Here is a 21,171-nt window from a genome sequence, read left to right on the forward strand (position 1 = left end):
AAAATGTATGTTTCAGCTACAAGTTATTACTCTTCCGAACTACATTTCCCGTCGACGCCCGCTTTGTTTGTAAAGTCCTGGAAGGCAGAGTTTTATGAATGACGGCCGCTCCCATCCAATTCCCGTCCGAGTCACGCTGCCACCTCGCCAAATATGGTAAACAAATCTTCCAACACCAATTGAATTGCGTGGAGAAACATAAAAGTCCAAAGGCACCATTAGACGTACTTTAGAGGAGTCCAGTGTACACCACGTATGCGCAGTCTCGCTGCCTTGCCTTTTCATGAGTTTTCCTAGCACTCTGCGTAGATTTAAATGATGTGATGGAAATAGGGAGAAGCTATATTTAATACGATATTTATAAACACCGCTAGTTGGGCTATTGGAATCCTCTTTCTTTCCACGTGACATATAATTCAACATATATGTAGTTTACAAACACGTGTCTGTATTATCAATTATTATAATACCCGCACCATGCTGTCATATGCCAAAGCATTACAGAAACACCTAATATTTTAATTTTATGATAGTAAATTTGAAGGCACGTTAATAAATGTTTTTTTTTCATAGTCCTAAGAGACAAACGTTTACTACAACAGTTATAGTTACTATAACGGTTATAGTTACTTTTACAGGGCATGTAATGTAACCAGCATTTTAATTGTATGTATGACTTGTATTCCTAATAATGGAGAAAATGAAATATATTCACATGTTATTGCGCTTATTTTTATAGTATCAATTTTATTTTTAATCGGTTGCACAAATGCGCTGTTGAATCTCGGTCCCTTTCCTTACTACATATCCCACAGTTCTTAGCTCCATGAAATCACGCATCTCGCGGTGTAGCTGCTGTTGTTGCCACAGAGGGGAGTCAGTGGTGTAGGGTTATAGTATTGTTTTTGGTCTTTTTTAGACTTTATTTTTAAAGCCAGTCGTTTATCTAACGTCTGAAGGCGTTAGTGTACGATCTGCACTGTATATTTAGTCGTTTTAATGCTTTGAAGGATCGTTCTGACGCAAAAGTGCCGTTGAACCTTACATATTTGGCAGACAAAATGGGAATGCGAATGCATCTGTAACGGATGAAGCAAAACTAGCAAAATAAACCCAGCAGCTTGCCAGGATTGTCTTTCTTCTTTGGTTCTCATATTTTCAGGAGTGAGGTCATATCTAAAGATGGGTTCAATACTTAGTCGAAGAATTGCTGGAGTTGAAGACATCGATATTCAAGCTAATTCAGCTTACAGATATCCTCCCAAATCAGGTAAGACGTGTACGATAACCTTTGGGAAAAACATAGCAAAATACTTAATGACAATGCCTAAATGTTTACTATGGCTGTCCATCTGTAATAACTTAGATTATTAATAAACATGAACTATGAATTATTTCCATCCTGATATTTATGACCATACCAAAATATAGCATACCTCTCCTCCCAATTTCAGTAGCTTGCTTATGGTTGTAACTGATGGCAAATAGCGAACCTAGTGAATGTTACATAAATCAGTCCAGTCATGCAACTTTCATTATCCACAGGTGTTTCTTTGTCTCATGTTATGAACTCACATTCATCATTATCATTTCAGGAAATTACTTCACCAGTCATTTTTTCATGGGAGGGGAGAAATTTGACACCCCACATCCTGAGGGATATTTGTTTGGAGAAAATATGGATTTGAACTTTCTAGGCAACAGACCTGTTCAAGTAAGCAAAACAGAATCTTCTAAAGTTACATCTGAGTATAGCTCAAAACTGAGTCATCATGGATCCTTAATGGATACATGTACTTCTTTTCCTAGTTTCCCTATGTGACCCCTGCGCCTCACGAGCCTGTGAAGACCCTGAGGAGCCTGGTGAACATCAGGAAAGACTCTTTACGGCTTGTCAGGTAGTCTTGTTTCTCAAGCTTGAGGCCAGATATTTCATTCTGTCATACTTGCTTAAATAACTCCATTATTTTGTCTTGTTTTCCATGTAGTTACTGAATAACAAACTTAAGGATTTGGACATAAACTTTGCCTTTCGTTGTCAGGTACAAAGATGATGCTGAGGGCATGACTGAGGAAACTGAAAATCCCAGAGTTTTATATGGTGTGGAGTTCTGTTTTGATACTGATGCGAGAGTTGCCATAACACTATATTGTCAAGCTTTTGAGGAGTTTTCTAACGGAATGGCAGTGTAAGTATCTGTAGTAAATGGTACACACTATACACTGAAAAATCTAAATAATTTAATTTACTTGATTCAAATATGTACATTATTTCCACATGAATAAGATATTTTGCATCCAGATAGATTTGTCTTTAGGTTACTTATTTTTTGCTTTAGTCATGTTAACGTGCTGTATTTTTTCATGTGGAAATGGTGTACACATTTGAATCAAATACATATAATGCATTACTTTTTTTAGTTCACAACTTCATACAAAAATAAAGCAAAACTTTGACTTGGACAGTTCTAGGAATAAAGTCCTAGCTTTAGGATAGATTATGCTGCAAATGCTCCAGTGGGTTTTGTCAGTTTTGTGGAAATGTTACAGGTCAGAGGAAGCATGTGGATCACATGCTTGATGAGCTAAATAGCTCTGTCTTGTTTCTGTTACCTGAGTTCAAGGAAATACAACACTGCCTTAGCTAGACAACAGATCCCTTAGTAGTTTCTTTGATGCCACAGAAACAACAGCACAAATAGTACTGGGCTTTTAGATAAAACAAAAAGTATAAGGGGCTCTCCTTAGCTTTAAAGTTTAAGTTTGTGATCTATTGACAGCTGGTTACTCACTGAGACATGCACAATTCATTTGAATGTAGAATAGATGTGAACTGTGTAATTATTTTGACTGGGTATTTTCAAAAACTACTTAATGATGATCATGCTAATGTTCACGTTTGAAGGTATACTCCTAAGACACCAGCTCTGGTCTCTGAAACGGTTCATTATAAGAGAGAGATAAATCAGCAGTTTTCTCTGCCGTCCTTCAAGATTGATTTCACTAAGTGGAAGCCAGAGGAGGTGAGAATCACAAATGATGAACCATGTCAACTTTACTAATAGCTGTGCAATTTTCAGTCTTTTTTTTTTTTTTCAAAAAAGCTGTGTGAGGATTATTTCTGTGAAATAAAATGATGAATGAAACAACACTGACTGTATTTACACTTCATGCGGGAAATTGAAATGAAATACCTATAGGCGTGTTAACAGTAACAATAGTGCTTTTGGATGGGGGGCTTTTGACAGTTTAAAATTACAGTTTGAAAGTGCTCTTTGTGTTTTTGCCTAGCTGAACTTTGATCTGGACAGAGGTGTATTCCCTCTGGTGATTCAGGCAGTCGTTGATGAGGGAGATGGTAGGCCTTACAAGTTAACCTTTAGAGAATTATTCTCTCTGTGAAAATGTTGTGTCAAGTTGCACTGATTCATAGGAACTGTATTCTTTACTGCTGCAGATGTCATAGGACATGCTCACATACTTTTAGCAGCCTTTGAAAAGGTATGTAATGTTATATTCTAAATATTTTTTTGATTACCTGTGAATGTTAAATTGTATTACCGAGTGTAAGTGGGTCTACTGTCATGGTATGATTCGACCATGGAATTTTTTTTCTTTTTTCCCCCACAGCATGTTGATGGCAGTTTTTCAGTGAAGCCCTTAAAGCAGAAGCAAATAGTAAGTGTATTTGGGATTTATGCATGGGACAGAGTATATATGGTCACAGTCATGACTGATTTTTCTAAATGTTTATATTTAGAATTAGTAAGTCACATGACGTCTATTGGCATGTCTGTAATCTTAACAAAGATGTAATTCTTTATTTCCTTCTAATTTTGTTGTTCATCACTCTTGCTCATCTACAAAGAGACAATAATTAAAGCAAGTAATGTAATGAAACTTCATCAGTATTGACTACTGTATTTGAGGAGAAAGGGGAAGTATTTTTGAGTAGAATTTATTGTAAAATAGAATGGGATAGCTGATATCAGAAGCTATATATAGAGGGACTTGACGTTATGTAAGTGCGAGTGAACTGGATGCATTGCGTACAAGAAGTATCGTCAGCAAAAGCACTTCAGGGTAAACAGCAGCTGAGTGGCTGTAGCTCTTTACTGCCCACTTCTGGTTTAAATGTGTATAAGCTAACCTTATAAAAATGCTAAAAGAGTGCTTACTGTCTTAGTTAATTATTACTTCTAAAGTGTTAGCTTCAGATGGCTCCTGTGAAGTATAAAAAAAAAACTAATCTTGTATTAATGCTGTCATACAGGTTGATCGTGTGAGCTACCTTCTTCAGGAGATTTATGGTATTGAGAATAAGAACAATCAAAAGACAAAGGTAAATCCAAACACTGTTATAAAACATTTCATGTAGGCACATCATAAAATGATTAGGCCTTGTGCTGTCCCTGCAAGTCACTACTACTGAGTGTTCCTGCTGACATGTTTGTCTCCCCAAGAGTGCTGCATGATGTATTGAAAGTTCAATGCAGTTGTTAATTGAATACTCTAATTTCTTTTCTTTGTTTACTTATTTGATTTATTTTACATGTCAAAAAAAAGGATTGAATTTGATAATCATCATTATCCATTGGGTTTTCAGGTAGTGACAATAGTTTTTGCTAGACTGTTATTTAGATATCGAGCTTTGTAATGCTACAAATGCTAATGCTAATGATACTTATCAGTATCAAAGTCAAAATTCTGATATTATGACAACCATACTCCATATTCTTTTTTGCTATATGGTGTGTTTTCTTTCTTCCATCAGTCTCCAGAGGATGAGAACAGTGACAACAGCAGTGAGTGTGTGGTGTGTCTGTCAGACCTTCGTGATACACTTATACTCCCCTGCAGGCACCTATGCCTCTGCAATGCATGTGCGGACACCCTGCGTTACCAGGCCAACAACTGCCCCATCTGCCGACTGCGTAAGTGTCTCATTAATCAGTGCATAAATTGTCCTTGTATTTGGCCATTGTTATTATAATGGATCTTGTAATGTTTTGGAGAATAACAATAATAATAGGCAGAGCCTTGGCAGAGTGCTGAAAGGATGCATGTTCATTTTTCTCTCCATTTTGCTTAATTTTTCTTCTTTGTATTAATCTGATGAGGCTGTAAGTAGACATGCAATAGCTGCAGAAGATATGTGTGGTACCTTTTGAAAACAGTGACATCTGCTGGAAAGAGTAGAATAATCTTTGGTGCAGTGTCGCTGCATGTGGCTTGAAAAGATTTAGGCCCTCGATTTCTTTTAATCCTCAAATCATTTCATGTCTTTGTAGCCTGGAAAACTGTTAATATCACCTCACTGTAACAACGCATTCTCTCAGTTCAAAACATCTCTTTATCAAATAGAACGGAAAAGTGAATGAATTTTCACAATAGTTTTTTACACAACAAAGTGATTAGTTATTCATTCATTTTAAGTACACTGAAAATGACAACTAAAACTTGGTTATTGCATTAGTTAATGATTACTTCAGAAGTGTTGGTTTATGTTTATAACTGTTTTTGTAAATGTGTATAAAGAAGCCTGTTACTGTTTTATATTTATGGTCACTTGTCAGCATTGAATAGAATAATTTCAAAGTCACCATGTTCTATACTTGCTTAAATCACTGTTTAGTGGGAGACAAAGAATATTATAGTAATGACAACAGAGAACAGAGACCTTTTTTAAATGTCATTCAAAGGACAGAGTGTAATTTTTCTTATTTTGGCTAACCTCTAACCTCTGTGAACATGAGATTTCTGGTTTATATCACGTTTTGCAATCCTGTACATCATTCCTGTAACAATTTGTAGAATTGGTTGGTTAACAAGGCAACAATTACAGTTTTGATTAACAGTACCTAGTGAGGAAAAAAGTCTTCCCTTTTGCAATTAGAACAGCTCTGGAAACGTTTACTCCTTTTCTGCTAAAAAAAAAAGAAGAAGCTGGCAATATTTGGGAAGTGGCTGCTTATAGAGATGCAGCACCTGTGTTTGCTTTATTTGTAGTGCTCTGATTAGCACTTTTTTCCCCCTTAAATGGTCTTTCTCTTTGTCACCAGCCTTTCGTGCACTGCTCCAGATCCGTGCAGTGAGGAAGAAACCAGCTAGCATGCTCTCTTCTGTCTCCTTCAGTCCAGTGCTCTCTCAGAGCTCAGACCACACGGAGAATACAGTATATAACATACACATGCACATATTCACACACATCAGGGGTGTAAAAATGCATTTACGAATTACCTTATTCTAATAATATTCAATAAATTATGCACTATTTTTTTTAACCAAAATAAAAATCTCATCTATTTTCAAATGTAAAAATGCATTGAATCTAGGCCTATGTGGCAGTTAGCTGAGTTGCCAGAGTTCAGAGAAAAAGACATTGAGCTAAGTTACCGTAAACAGCTTCAGATATTTGTAATTCTGTTCATTATTACTAGATTAATTATTGTCTTGTGGCCAAATTAAAGATAACATACAACCCCAATTCTTTAAAAGTTCGGACGCTGTGTAAAATGTGAGTAAATGTAAATAAACAGAATGCAATGGGGCTGTCAAGTGGAGCAACTGCCTAAGCATTGGCCCTATCGTCAGGAGATCGCAAGTTCGATCTCTGGTGATGCTACAGCCATCCGTGGGTGAGAGTCTAAGAGAGCACAATTGGCCTTGCTCTCTGGGTGGGTAGGATAGCCCTGCCTCTCCCCCATCACTCAGTGTGATGCTAGTCAATGCAGACACCTGTTAGCTGATGTCACAGAACTGGCGGTTGGCGCTTCCCTTTGAGCATATTTGGCTGTCCAGTGATGTTGTGTGAGTGGCCGTTTAAAAAGACGCGGTGGCTGGCCTCACAGGTCTCGCCCTCCTAGCACTGGTGGTATACTAACTAGTCCTAAATAGTGGGTGGAGTTGGGTATGACCTAACCCCCCCCCCCCCAAAAAAAAAAAAAACCCACAATGCGCTGATTTGCGAATCTCATAGACCCATATTTTAGTCACATTGGAACATAGAACACAGATGTTGAAAGTGAGACATTTTACCATTTCATAAAAAACATGAACTCATTTAGAACTTGATGGCAGCAATGCATGTAAAAAAAAACTTGGGACACAGGCAATGAAAGGCTGGAAAAGTAAGTTGTACTAATGGAAAAAAAACTGCTGGAGGAGAAATTTGCAACTAACTCGCATGACTGGGTATAAAAAGAGCATTTTAGAGGCAGACTCTTAGAAGCAAAGATGAGCAGAGGTTCACCAATCTGTGAAAAACTGTTGAACAATTTCAGAAAAATGTTCCTCAGTGTAAATTGCAAAAACTTATATCTCATCATCTACAGTACATAATATCATTGAGATTCATAGAATCTGGAGAAATCCTTGTACGCAAGGGACAAGGACAACACTCTGTATTGGCTGCTTGTGATCTTTTGGCCCTCAAGCAACAATGCATTAAAAACAGGCATGATTCTGTACTGGAAATCATGGCATGGGCTCAGGAACACTTCCAAAAATCATTGTTTGTGAACACAGTTTGCTGTACAATCGACAAATGCAAGTTAAAGCTGTATCATGCAGAGAACAAGCTGTTTGTCAACACTCTCCAGAAATGCTTCCTTCTTCTGTGGGCCAGAGCTCATTTAAAATGGACTGAGGCTAAATGGAAAAATGTTCTGTGGTCAGATTAATCAAAATTTTGAATTCTTTTTGGAAACAGACACTGTGTCTTGTGGGCTCAAGAGGAGGTTTTTTATCAGTGTTCGAAGGCCTCTCATGTTATGGGGTTGTATTAGTGTCAGTGGCATGGGCAGCTTACACATTTGGAAGGTCCAGACCTTTCACCAATAGAAAACATTTGGCACATCATGAAATGAAAAATCTGGCAAAGAAGACCCAGGACTGTTATGCAGCTAGAATCCTACATCAGACAAGAATGAGACAACATTCCTCTCTCAAAACTCCAGCAATTGGAGTCCTCACTTCCCAGGCATTTACAGACTGTTGTTAAAAGAAAAGGGGTTGCTACACAATGGTAGACATGGCCATGTGCCAACTTTTTTTGAGATGCATTGCTATCATCAAGTTAGTGCAAATGAGTTATTGTTTTTCATGAAATGGTTAAATGTCTCACTCTTAATATCTGATATATGTTCTATGCTCTATTGTGAATAAAATATAGGTCTGAGAGATTTGCAAATCATTGCTTTCTGTTTTTATGGGTAAAACTTTCTACCAATGTTAATTTCCACACTGCTATCTGAATGAGAGGATTCTATTACCAGCACAGACCTAATTGAAAGAATCTTAGTTGAATTGACATGAAGTGTTAGGTTTACACCCCTAACACAGACGCTTTCTTCCTCACCACAACAAGCCTTTGTTTTTTAAACAAATCAGTTTGCCCTCTCTGCTCTGTAGCCATGTCCCTAATGCATAAAAAAACAGAATTGATTGTGCTTTCTGGAATTGTGTTTGAAATCTGACTCTGAACAGTGTTTTGCTTTGGCTCATGTTGGCTCATCTCTTCTCTAGAACTCCGAGAATGTCCCTCCAGGGTATGAGCCAGTGTCCCTGCTGGAGGCACTAAACGGGGTGCAGGCTTTGCCTCCTGCCATACCTTCAGCCCCTCTCTACGAGGAGATCCAGTTTACAGGTGAGGTGGGTGACCCATTGAACCTGAGCAGACGACAGCAGAGCATGCTTGAGCACAGTCCAGACCCTGCAGCGCTGAAAGGCAAAGGGAGCAAATCACCAGATGGGTAAGAGCATCTAAAACATATAAAATATAGCAATATGTTTAACTAACAATTGCTACATTGGTATGCTAGGTGCCAGTATGCACCATTTACTTTCCAGATGAGGAAGGAATAGTCTTAATAGTTTATTCTCAACACAAACCAGTGGAACAGTTAAGAGTGTTAACAGTTTTTGTTTATGTTAGTGTTGTTAGCGCTTATTTTTATTTGTGTTTTATTTATGTTTATGTTCTGTCTTGACGGTAAAGAATTTTGGTTCATAAACTTGCATGAGCTTTTTGTTTTCAACAGCATTCATAGAACTATTCCGAAAATAATTATTGGTAATTATTCAAAATGAATTTTTGACTATATTGCCCAGGCCTGTAATACGTTTTAACATTGAATTTTACAGTTTTCTTTTTGTCCCATGTACAATGATGACCTTTTTGCTTAGGTGATCTTGCTGCGTGTTGCGTATTCTACAGGTCCATACGGTCTCCATCGTCTCCCATCCAGGAAGAGGAGGATGAAGAGAGACTGTCTGAACTTTCTGATGCCCAGCCTCGCACTGTGCTGCCCTATAGCCCAGCACCTACTGAGGTCCGCCTGCACCTTCACACGTCTCTGACGCACTTTATTTATGACCTCAATTCCAAATAAGTTGGGACAGTAAGTAAAATGTAAATAAAAACAGTTGCAAATCTACCTTGGCAAGGCCAAAAACCACAAATAAATTCCTGTGACTTTTGACCTCTCAGACAACACTGCATTAAAAAACGGCATATTTATGTGATGGTTATCCCCTCATAGGGCTTGGGAATACTTTTTTGGGGGATTTTTCTTCCAATTTAGTCCTATCCAATTCCACCCAGTAGTTAGGACAGCCCCAATCACACGATACCACCAGTACTGGAAGGGTGAGGCTAGCCAGCTTTGTCCTAGTCCTGTGAAGCCAGCCACACAACCAGTTTATGAGGAGCCTGGCTACTTCCTGTTTCCCCCATTATATGAAAAACTGCAAAATTCCAGAGAGTCCTCAATCAGTGGAACTCAAAGGGGTAAAAATGAAAGTGCCCAGAACCTTCCTTGAATTTTAGAAAGTAGAAGGACCTATTTAATTAAAAACAAAGAAAACTTGTATATGTACAGTGGGGTGGAAAAGTATTTAGTCAGCCACTGATTGTGCAACTTCTTCTACTTAGAAAGATGAGAGAGGTCTGTAATTTTCATCATAGGTACACTTCAACTATGAGAGACAATATGAGGAAAAAAATCCAGGAAATCACATTGTAGGATTTTTAAAGAATTTATTTGTAAATTATGGTGGAATATAATTACTTGGTCACCCACAAGCAAGCAAGATTTCTGGCTCTCACAGACATGTAACGTCTTCTTTAAGAAGCTCTTCTGTCCTCCACTCGTTACCTGTATTAATGGCACCTGTTTGACCTCGTTATCTGTATAAAAGACACCTGTCCACAGCCTCAAACAGTCACACTCCAAACTTAACCATGTCCAAGACCAAAGAGCTGTTGAAGGACACCAGGAAGAAAATTGTAGACCTGCACCAGGCTGGGAAGAGTGAACCTACAATAGGCAAGCAGGTTGGTGTGAATAAATCAACTGTGGGAGCAATTGTAAGAAAATGGAAGACATACAAGACCATTCATAATCTCCCTTGATCTGGGGTCCACACAAGATCTCATCCCGTGGGGTCAAAATGATCATGAGAACGGTGAACAAAAATCCCAGAACTACACAGAGGGACCTAATGAATGACCTGCAGAGAGCTGGGACAAAGTAACAAAGGCTACCCTCAGTAACACACTATGCCGAGAGGGACTCAAATCCTGCAGTGCCAGGTGTGTCCCCCTGTTTAAGACAGTACATGTCCAGACCTGTCTGAAGTTTGCCAGAGAGGATATGGATGATACAGAACAGGATTGGAAGAATATCATGTGGTCAGATGAAATCAAAATAAAACTTTTTGGTAAAAACTCAACTCGTCGTTTTTGGAGGAAGAAGAATGCTAAGTTGTGTCCCAAGAACACCATACCTACTGTGAAGCATGGCGGTGGAAACATCATGCTTTGGAGCTGTTTTTCTGCAAAAGGGACAAGACGACCGATCTGTGTTAAGGGAAGAATGAACGGGGCCATGTATCGTGAGATTTTAAGCCAAAACCTCCTTCCATCAGTGAGAGCATTGAAGATGGAACGTGGCTGGGTCTTCCAGCATGACAATGATTCCAAACACACCCCTCGGGCAACAAAGGAGTGGCTCCGTAAAAAGAATTTCAAGGTCCTGGAGTGGCCTAGACAGTCTCCAGTCCTCAACCCCATAGAAAATTTGTGGAGGGAGTTGAAAGTCCGTGTTGCCCAGCGACAGCCCCAAAACATCACTGTTCTAGAGGAGATCTGCAGGAGGAATGGGCCAAAATACCAACTACAGTGTGTGCAAACCTGGTGAAGACTGAAAGAAACGTTTGACCTCTGTCATTGCCAACAATGGTTATGTTACAAAGTATTGAGTTGAACTTTTGTTATTGACCAAATAATTATTTCCCACCATAATTTACAAATAAATTCTTTAAAAATCCTACAATGTGATTCCCTGGATTTTTTTTTTCTCGTATTGTCTCTCATAGTTGAAGTGTACCTATGATGAAAATTACAGACCTCTCTCATCTTTCTAAGTAGGAGAACTTGCACAATCAGTGGCTGGCTAAATACTTTTTTGCCCCACTGTATATGTCCTTTTTTCTACAGCAAATGAGTTTTGGCAGCACAATGCTAGTATATAAATTTCACCTCAGTGGTTTGATTTGTTTTGGCTATGATGCTTTAAGAAACAATTTAGTGCGTCATGAAATTTAAAATTTTCCTACAGTTCAATTCAGCTTGTTTATGTTGATATAATTCAGAATGATAAAATATAGCAAATACATGAATACACTGGCCAATTCATTAAATACGTCTACCTTGTATCTTGTTCTATCAGCTCCACTTAGCACAAAGGGACACAGTTCTATAATTACGCTTGTACCAGTGCAAAACACACTGTCACAACAGTGCTGAGAATGATCCACCACCTCAATAACCCTGCTCTGTGGTGGTTCTGTGGGGGTCCTGACCATTGCAAAAAAGGGTAAAAGGGGCTAACAAATTATACAGAAAAACAGATGAAGTGTACCTGATAAAAATGATGATACAATGTAGTACACTGTAGTGGAATAGAGACAATAAAAACAATACACCACTTTTTTTTATTTTTATATTTGAAAATAGCCTAAGGACGTCGAGTGTATTCTTAATATTATTATGATTATTTAATTAAGTGTACAACCCTGTTTGCTGACCAGAATGTAAATAAAACATGATGTGCAAATCATTTAAAGCCTATATATAAAATTGGAAATAGTTCAAAGACAATATATAAAATGTTGAAACTGAACATATTTATTGTTATTTGAAAAATATATGCCCATTTTGAAGTTGAAACCAGCAACCCATATTAAAAAAAGTTGGAACAGAGCAATAAAAATGGATAAAGTTTTGGGAAATAAAAACAGAACAAAAACAGAACCAAAAAAAAACTGATGCTTAATTGATAACAGGTCAGTAACGTGATTGGGTATAAAAAGCAATAGAGTCTGGCTACAGACATGGACTCTCAGCCCCAGTGACGTCACTGCCCACTCTGCCACAATGGTAACTTTTGGCGGCTGCTGCTTAGCCATATCACTTAATCCAATCCTCCATAACACGGCTCGAGAGTTACATTTAATGTACCTTCCTGATAAAAATGATCATAGAACCTATTAAAAATGTTTCAGTAGTTGCTAATGGTTTTCTGTGTTTTCCTGATGGGTTGATATCACAGTGTAAAGGATTCTAATCATTTAATCAAGTGTTTTGGGACTGATTCCACATACATTTGATAATTTCTTAATGGCGTCTAATGGCAACCATCAAGACCACCTGGGTACATAGTGAAACAATGCAAGAATAACATTTCTCAATATACAATAGCAAAGAACTTGAGTTTTTTAATCATTTGTGGTGTGTAAAATCATTAGAAGACTAAGAGAATCCAGAGAAATCTCAGTTTGCAAAGCGACAAGGCCAAAAAAACAGTACTGGCTGGCCGTGATCTTTGGGCCCTCTGGTGGTACAGCATTAAAAACCAGTGGTGGACAGTAACTAAGTAAATGTAATTCGTTACTGTACTTAAGTCGTTTTTTTGTGTATCTGTACTTTACTTAAGTATTTCCATTTTGGGCGACTTTTTACTTTCACTCCACTACATTTCAAAGTCAAATATCTTAATTTATCTTTACTCCACTACATTTTGAGAAATCTGTCGTTTCCTTTGGTTTTTGTCTGTAAAAAAACGTAACATGTCAAAACAAGAGAAGTGCAAAGCAAGAACCCCAGTCAGGGTCACTTTGTTCTGAGCTTGTTTTGGCCTGTTGGTCATACCAACCCAGTGCAAGCACATGGTTAAACGTCAGTGCAGTAGCGTAAAAAATTGGGAGCACATACGTCTACCTAAAGGATGGAACTAACCTAACTTTGTGTAAATAGAACACAATATAGAAATATGTACACAAATGCAGTTGTGACTGGCATGTTTCTTTTTTTTCTGAATTCCTACAAACACTTTCATTTTATAGTAAATTAGTTTTGGTTAGTTTATATTTATGAACAGAGACCTACAGATAGTAATGGAAAGTGTATTTGTGGACCTGTGTTTTAAAGCAAGTTTTTATTTCAGCTTGTAACTAATTTACAAAGTAATCTTAAACTGAAACTTTGCTTGTTTGTAAAAAGAGATTTCAGAGCCACTCGGTTCTACCTGATGGAAACTGTTTGCCTTCAGTGTTTTGTGCTTATGATCATTTTAATAGACGTCAGCGTCACCAATTAATGACGTTCTATTAAAAGACTGGTTTACCAAGAGAGACACTGGAGTATTTTCACTTAAAATGAGTTCATGAAGTGAGTCTTGTTACAAAAATGATAATAGGACATTAGAGTCATAATCTTTTAGTACTTTTACTTTCACTTTAGTGAAAAGTACTTTTAGTACTTAGTACTTTTATTTAAGTATATTTGAAGGCAAACACTTTTGTACTTTTACTCAGGTTGAGGTCTAGAGTAAGGACTTCTAGTTTTATTGGAGTAATGTTTTACCTTGGGTATCTCTACTTTAACTCAAGTACATGATTTGTGTACTTCGTCCACCTCTGTTAAAAACACACTTATATAGTAGAAATCAGCGCATGGGCTCAGAAAACATCTGAAAACCATTGTTTGTGAAAATAGTTTTCCGCTACATCCACAAATTTACAAATGCCTTGAAAAGAAGAAACCACATTTGCGCAGGATCCAGAAACACTGCCAACTTTTTTCGGCCCCAGCTCATTTAAGGTGGACTGAAGCAAAGTGGAAAAGTGTCCTGTGGTCTGACGAATCAAAATTGGAAGTTATTTTTAAAAATCTTGGACACTGCATCCCTTGGACTAAAGACCATTTGGCTTGTTCTCAACACATAGTTCAGAGGCTAGCATCCGTGTTGGTATGATGGTGCATTAGTGTACATGGGTGACATGGGTGTGAAGGCACCAATAATGCTGAAGAGATTTATACAGGTTTGGCAACATATTCTGTCATCCACATAAATCCCCATGACTCCTTAGGTAAAGGGTTCAGGTGCTAAACTGGCCTGCCTGCAGTCCAGACCTGTCACCCACTGGAAACTGCTGCATGAAATAAAATGTACATCAAAGGAGACCTCAAACTGTTGAGCAGCTGAAATCCCATATCATGGAAGAAAACATGTAGCAAAACATTTCACTGTTAAATTGGTCTCCTCAGTTCCCAAGCACTTACAGAGTGTTGTTAAAAGAAGAGGTGATGCAACAAAGTGGTAAACATGTCCCTCTCCCTTTTTGAAAAATGCTGGCATCAAATGAAAATGGGCATATATTTATCAAAAAACAATTAGCATTTCTGTTTCAGCATGTTTTTCTTATAAATATCAAGTTTAAATGACTTTTACATCCTTGCATTATGTTTTTATTTTCACTTTGCACAGCATCCCACTTTTTTGGGGGGTTGTATATCATCCTCAGATTATTCATTTTTGCAAAGTATGTACCTAGCGTATATGTAAGTAGTGTTGTGGGTGTGTTAAAGCTTAACTCAACTGGCTGTACTGTAGTGGTGTTATAGAATAGTTCATAGATGAAGGCTCATTGTGTTTTCTATGTCACCGTGTTTTTTTTTTTTTTTTTTTTGTTAGAGTGGTACTCTGTTTAAAACTGTTAATTCAATGGAATCAGGAAACACACTGGTAACATCACATTACTGTCACAGCTGCTTTGTACTCTAAAGCTGTTTCATTCTCCCCCACCTCCGCAGGGAACAATAGATGGGGAGATCTCTGAACCTGCCTCTCCTAACACAGGTAAGTCTGTAAGGAAGGAGAAGTATGTTCTTCCAGTCCATTGTCTAAGGCTGTTCTTCTGAGTCCCAAAGGAAATGTGTATTAACAACAAATAAGACATGCAAGATTCTTAAGATGATGGATGAGCTAAAAATCAAACTTTTTAAAAAACGAAATTTTTGACACTGCATGATATGCTGCTATCTATAAAATGGACAAAAGTACAAACAAAATTCAGGCTTCAAAATTTTATATTGCTATACAACATGCTTTTGATAATTTCCTTAAATAACTATGTCATGCATGGTCAGAAACCATATAAGCAAGTCTGTTTGAGATTATTTAACAGTTCAGCACGGTCTGGAGCAAGTGTAACATGATTTAAGCATACATTTGCTAAGTGGTGGATATAAGCTTCCTATTCTTGTTAACTAGAAGAGCTTTAAAAAACTTTGGATACAAAACATGTCTGGTTAAAGTCTGGTGTATAATTCTTATTATACTTATTGTGTGTGTGTGGGTTCAGAGAGCAGGACTCTGGGTGTGTCTGTGAGTGAGATCTTGCAGGACTGTCACAGCGCCCGCAGCAGCTTGAGCCGCACTGAGAGTGACCCCTCAGCTGACCTGGCCCTGCCTGGTGAGTTTACACTCCTTCATCATAACACTCTGACACTCCACATATTGTCCCTGCAGTGCATGCTCTGATACTCTTCACAGACAGACACCTTCAGCACCTAATAGTGCCATTCTCCACACTACAGTCCAGCACCGCTTTATAACCCACAGACTTGTCTTACAATGCCTTTATTTTGTCAGCATACTTATGGTGGTCATGCTGCAGATTGTCAGCCTGCAGAGCAAGGAGCTGGGCAATTCAGTATTTGCTTTGCAGCGCACAGTCTTCTCTCCAGTGCCATTATTTATTTCATGTTTATTTCACAGTTTATGGGAGATAAAGACAATTGCTTATTGTGCCAGTGGTCTCTAACATGCACTTGCTTTAGATTTTCTCTTTTCTCCTCACTGTATTGTAACAATGCTGCTTGTAACAATGGTTCAGCAAAATAACAAATATACACACTTTCCCCCAAATGTAGTTAATCAGCCAAGACGTTTGGTATTCAAAATTTCCATCTTTAGTTTTGATCTTGAGCCCTGAACATGAGGCTAATGTAGCTAAAAAGTAATGGAAAATTATGTACCCTGGCTGTGTTTCTAAATCATTACACAATTGCATCAAACTCTGTTAAGTTGATAAAGTTCCTGTGTCCTACGTTTTTTTTTTTTTTTTGGATATAATCTGTTCCCCACTTAATATGCAAAAACAGCCAAAATTTAATTTGCATGGTTGTTTTCCAACCTCTATCACTTAGAGTTAAACAAGTTATTGTGCTTTTACATCTTGTGTGTATAAATGACCTCAATTCTGATTGGCTGTCCTGTATTTTGTCTCATTCAAAAAGCAGCCCACACTGAAACACTTCTGATGAACAGAGCTGAACTGCTTAATAGGCAGATTTTTGTAAACTAGGGGTGTCCAGTCTTATCCATAAAGGGCCAGTGTGACTGCGGGTTGTCATTCCAAAAAAGCAGGAGCTGACCAACTGATTGAACAAGTGTAAGGTGTCCTTCTGCTCGTTTGGAATGCAACCATCTCTCTGCAGATAAGATTGAACACCACTGATGTAAACACATTTCTTGTTGTGACATCACGAAAACAGTTTTTATAGATTTGTTTCCATACATGAAACTACCGAAACAAATGCCTAACAAAATATCCAGGAGCTGCACAACCACACGACTTTCCAAAATTGTTGGCAGTATTATGCATAATGTAATTTTCAACAAGTCTTATTCTAGATTCTAATTAACAAAACATTGTGTACAATACTATTTAAATAAATGGAAAAGTATCCAGACATTAGTCAGGAATGACTTGCAGGCCAAGCTTGTAAAAACTGCTTGTACAAAGACATACTTTGTGTTGATTAGGTAAAAGATAGGAAATGAAAGAATCTGCAAGAAAAGAACATACTAAACACTGAATGACTAAAAATATTAGTTCCTAATGCTGTTCAGGTAGTCCATAATGGCTTAGGGAAAAATCTGATTGCTGGATTAAATATCCTCTTTGAGTGATAGAAGGAATGAAGAAAAAGAAGGGAATTAAATTAAATTAAGATCTAAGAACAGTGCTGTAATAATTCATTAGAAAATTAAAGGAAAATTGTGTAAATTTTAAATTATGTAGAACTACCATTTTAAGATGTTTGGCTGAAGATGCTTTTGACTTACTTTCACACTCTGATGCTTGAGCGCTGCTATTCTGCTGTTTCCTAACCTTTCCTCTTTTAATCTGACCTGGCTTTACTCTCAACTTGCTCAGCATCTGAGTCCTGGTCTACTGCTGTTGAGGAATGTTGACAATGGTACGTGTATATGAGTGATCACTTGTGCTAATTTATCCTTTTAAGACCCTGGTGTATTTGGCTATTTTCAGAAGGTGAATGAATATTAACCAGCTTAAAATAGATGTGATAAGTTGTTCCTCTTTTTGCCTACATCTCACTCTGGTTATCTGCTCAGGATCATCTGGATCCATTGAGAGTCTGAAGAGTCAGAGCACCAGCAGCTCCAGCCAGCCTCTGCTCTGCCTCCCCAGCAGTCTACACATGGAGGATGAGCGCCTCAGCCCATAGCAGCAATGTGCTTTCCTCCGTTTACATTAGCACTCTTTCTCCTCTTACAGTTTATCTCTAAGCCTCCTCTGCCTTCAGTCAAAAGTGTCTCACTCAGAAACAACATACCACAATCACTAATGTTTGTCAGTTAAGCAATAGAAGGAGTGCGTTATTATTTATAACATCATGGCTGCGATTTGGTCACAGTAAATCACAGCTGTAATGCTATTTGTGATAACATACAGTCTATAGTGTTTTATGCAAGGTAAAGAAAAGGTAAGGCAAAGAAGCACCAAACGTATAAATATATGCTTTTAATATTAGACATTTCTTCCACCAAAAAACTAGTTCCAGCAGGTTAGAGTAAGGTGACCATTGTTAACCAGTGGTTGGAGGGAATGAGCTAAATACATTGGGAAAACCATTGTGAAAACCATTTGTTATCAAATGTAACACCACAGGTTGAACACTTAAAAAAAAATCAGATTTTCTCCACCAAAAGGGTCAAATTATTGTTTTTCTACCAGGGTCTACAAATTTTGGCCTTTGGCTGTGCAAAAATCTTTCTGCCAGAATACTTTGTGAATACTTAAGTGTCTTCCAAACTACAAATCACTAAGTTTGGAAACTTGATTCATAGTCCTCAGGTGCTGGATATTGCAGAATTTACTTTTGTCTGCACTGGGTTTCTAATCGAATCAGTTGCAGAACTTGTTCAATTTGCGTACAAGTAATGGAAAAATGCAGGAACAGATTTGATTTAGATTGGGACTAGGTTAAAAGGCAAGAAGGTTCATGATGGTGGCTTTAGTTAGTTGTGTGCATGAGTCTAATTTTTCATGGTTGATTACTGGATGGTGTGAACGAATAATTGGTAGCCCAGGATGTGCATAAAACTATCATGCAATTTGTGGCCAGCTATCTGAAATAGACCTAGTCTAAACTGAAAACTCTCTGACACTAACCAAATACTTGTAATTAGATTAGTATACCTTTGAAAATAAACCTAATCAGATTGCAATTACCATTTTTGTGGATTACTATTTTAAGGACCTTTTTGCTTAAAACAATATTGATAAATCAGCCCATTGTTTCCTAATTTACAGTGTAAACTGCAAAACGGTCATGTCACTTGAACTGACATTAATAGTTCATCATTTTATAAGAAAGTAGACATAAGAGAGAAATTAGGACTGTATCTTCACATGAATCAATCTTTTTAAAACCTGTTTAACAGTTAAGATGTGAAGCCAAACAAAGCTGTTAAAACAGAAATACTTCAAAATATTTAGGTCAGATTTTACTTTTTAAATCTTTAAGCTGCATTACTAAACTGATTTTTAGTCAGATAATTTGTAATCAGTACAAGGTTACATTTCTTAAGTACCTACACCTTCTTAATCTACTAGTCAACAATGATGACATTCAACGATGAGACACCCTTGCATTACAGTTTAGTCCCAGACTAGACCCATTGCTTATCATTTCCAAGGAGTTTAGAAGGGTATGTTTTTATATGCACATGCTATGATTTAGCATAAATCATAACACGTTAGAAGAAACGCACACACCATGTTTACAAATGACAAGACAGTCCCTTACATATACTGCCCTTACTGAACCTGTAAAGCTCCAGCTGCTTCTCTCTCTCTCTCTCTAAATATATATATGCACACACACACACCTGTGACAGTGCAATTGTGTGGTCCAGTCAGTTTCTTGTGTGCCTTTTATTTCATTTATTTAAGTAAGCATCTTTTTGGTCTTAAGTCTTTTCTATTATTTTGTATTGACAATTGAACACTAAGTAATATTTCAGTCTGTGATGCATTGGATATATTAATTGTGGAGCTTGTATCTGAACCTGTATATCTGTTTGTGCCTTAGAGCATATGGCTGTCCCTTCTGGTCTCTGAAATGTGCAACATGGGAAGCTGTTAAGCTTTAATTATAGTCAATTGAAATGGGTTTGCCATACATAAATGTCTTTTTCATGGCAGACATTAAGTCTAGCCTCAGACCTAAAGAGATTTTTGAGCAGAAGAACATCCAAAATGCAATATGTCAAAGATTACATTTAGATCTCTGTGCAACAGCCACCCTGGATTGATATGTCGCTTTTTAGTTATTCACTGCTGCTGGCCCCTGTAAAAGTATTGTATATTTGTATGTAGAAGAATCATTTTATCATAAAGCACTGTAAACAACTACATTGTGTCTTTGTCTTCTAGGCAATTAGGTTATGTAGGATTAGTATGTTTTTTTTTTTTTTTTTTTTTTTTTTTTTTTTTTTACCCTTCCAAAAAATCCAGGTACATGGATAATCATAACGGACATAATTGTATACACAAAGAGTGGTGCCACTACACATCAAAATAATTTTCAAAGTACTATTCAATTAAATAAAAAAAATTTGAAGATTTTTTAATGATTTTTGTGAGCATGTGATTCAAATAGAAACTAGATCTATCTCAGCAAACTAAAAACCGTTAGTTTTATTTGAATTTAGATTGAACAAGAGAAAGCAATACGACCATGTTGAACAAAGTTTACACAAAAGACAGCAAAACGATGGTGATTGTACGAATCTGAATTTGGCCTCCTCGAATTTTCCGTTCCACCTTAAATGATGCAGCAGTCAGGCGTGGGAATACTGCTGCACCTCTTAAGGTCGAACGGCAAATTCGAATATAAGTCAGATTAATGTTGCGTGTGTTGTAGCTCTAGAAGCTGTTACAATCAGGCAATTAGAGAGAGAGAGATGGTCATTTTACCCGGTAAGTTTCTCCAGTAAAACAAGCTTCAGTTGTTTCCAGCTCATGGAGGCGAACTTAGCGAAATAAGCCAAACAAACACAATAACAGACATTTGATGACGTTTCTGTATCACATTTAGAGCAGGAAGCGAATCCACATGAACAGTTACCAGCTGTGTCAGTCGGGCGCCTCACCACGTTTCTTCCACTTTGGGTCTCGAGTCTTTCGGAGTCATGAGGCGCAAGATCGAGTCTTTTAGTCAAAGTAGAACACTTTTTGTATGAATATAATGAATTCTAGACGTTCATTTTATTATTTCATTCTTTTTTGTATAACAAAGTTATACAACTTTCCTTCATTTTAGAACCTGTTCATCTTTCTGGACGCAGCGAAAATGCCTACGTTTTTGCTTAAAGCATCCAATTGTCTAGGAGTGACAGGCATGGTCAGTCCTCTAACGTTATTCTATAATTCCATACAGAAATCCCCTGAATTTTTTTAATTCCCTACGGAGCCCCGCTGGTGATACCCTGTATAAATAAAAATAATGCG

The 21,171-nt window shown here is 37.5% G+C and overlaps 1 protein-coding gene across 2 annotated transcripts; it reads left to right on the forward strand.

Annotated features, from left to right (window-relative positions):
* The first annotated feature begins 839 nt into the window (after positions 1-839).
* mgrn1a (mahogunin, ring finger 1a) lies at positions 840-20,073 on the forward strand. 2 transcript variants are annotated; one of them, XM_017705516.2, is made up of 17 exons: positions 840-1,270; positions 1,596-1,714; positions 1,810-1,898; positions 2,043-2,189; positions 2,906-3,023; positions 3,292-3,358; positions 3,458-3,501; positions 3,631-3,678; positions 4,274-4,342; positions 4,775-4,934; positions 6,063-6,175; positions 8,527-8,753; positions 9,218-9,332; positions 15,158-15,203; positions 15,709-15,819; positions 17,569-17,611; positions 17,769-20,073. In XM_017705516.2, exons 1-16 carry the CDS (start codon positions 1,183-1,185, stop codon positions 17,604-17,606), a joined length of 1,599 nt encoding a protein of 532 aa, XP_017561005.1. In that variant the 5' UTR covers positions 840-1,182; the 3' UTR covers positions 17,607-17,611; positions 17,769-20,073. The 2 variants fall into 2 exon arrangements, with proteins under 2 accessions (XP_017561005.1, XP_017561004.1); XM_017705515.2 differs by lacking the exon at positions 17,569-17,611.
* Positions 20,074-21,171: the final 1,098 nt, after the last annotated feature.

This window comes from Pygocentrus nattereri, chromosome 13 (assembly GCF_015220715.1).
Source record: "Pygocentrus nattereri isolate fPygNat1 chromosome 13, fPygNat1.pri, whole genome shotgun sequence".
Taxonomy (NCBI): domain Eukaryota; kingdom Metazoa; phylum Chordata; class Actinopteri; order Characiformes; family Serrasalmidae; genus Pygocentrus; species Pygocentrus nattereri.

Bases quoted from the DNA above. Each gene is read 5' to 3' on its own strand.
- mgrn1a (XM_017705515.2), top strand. From the start codon at position 1,183: ATGGGTTCAATACTTAGTCGAAGAATTGCTGGAGTTGAAGACATCGAT. The intron at 2,190-2,905 runs GTAAGTATCTGT...TCACGTTTGAAG, and splicing joins TTTTCTAACGGAATGGCAGT to GTATACTCCTAAGACACCAG. The intron at 3,679-4,273 runs GTAAGTGTATTT...GCTGTCATACAG, and splicing joins CCTTAAAGCAGAAGCAAATA to GTTGATCGTGTGAGCTACCT.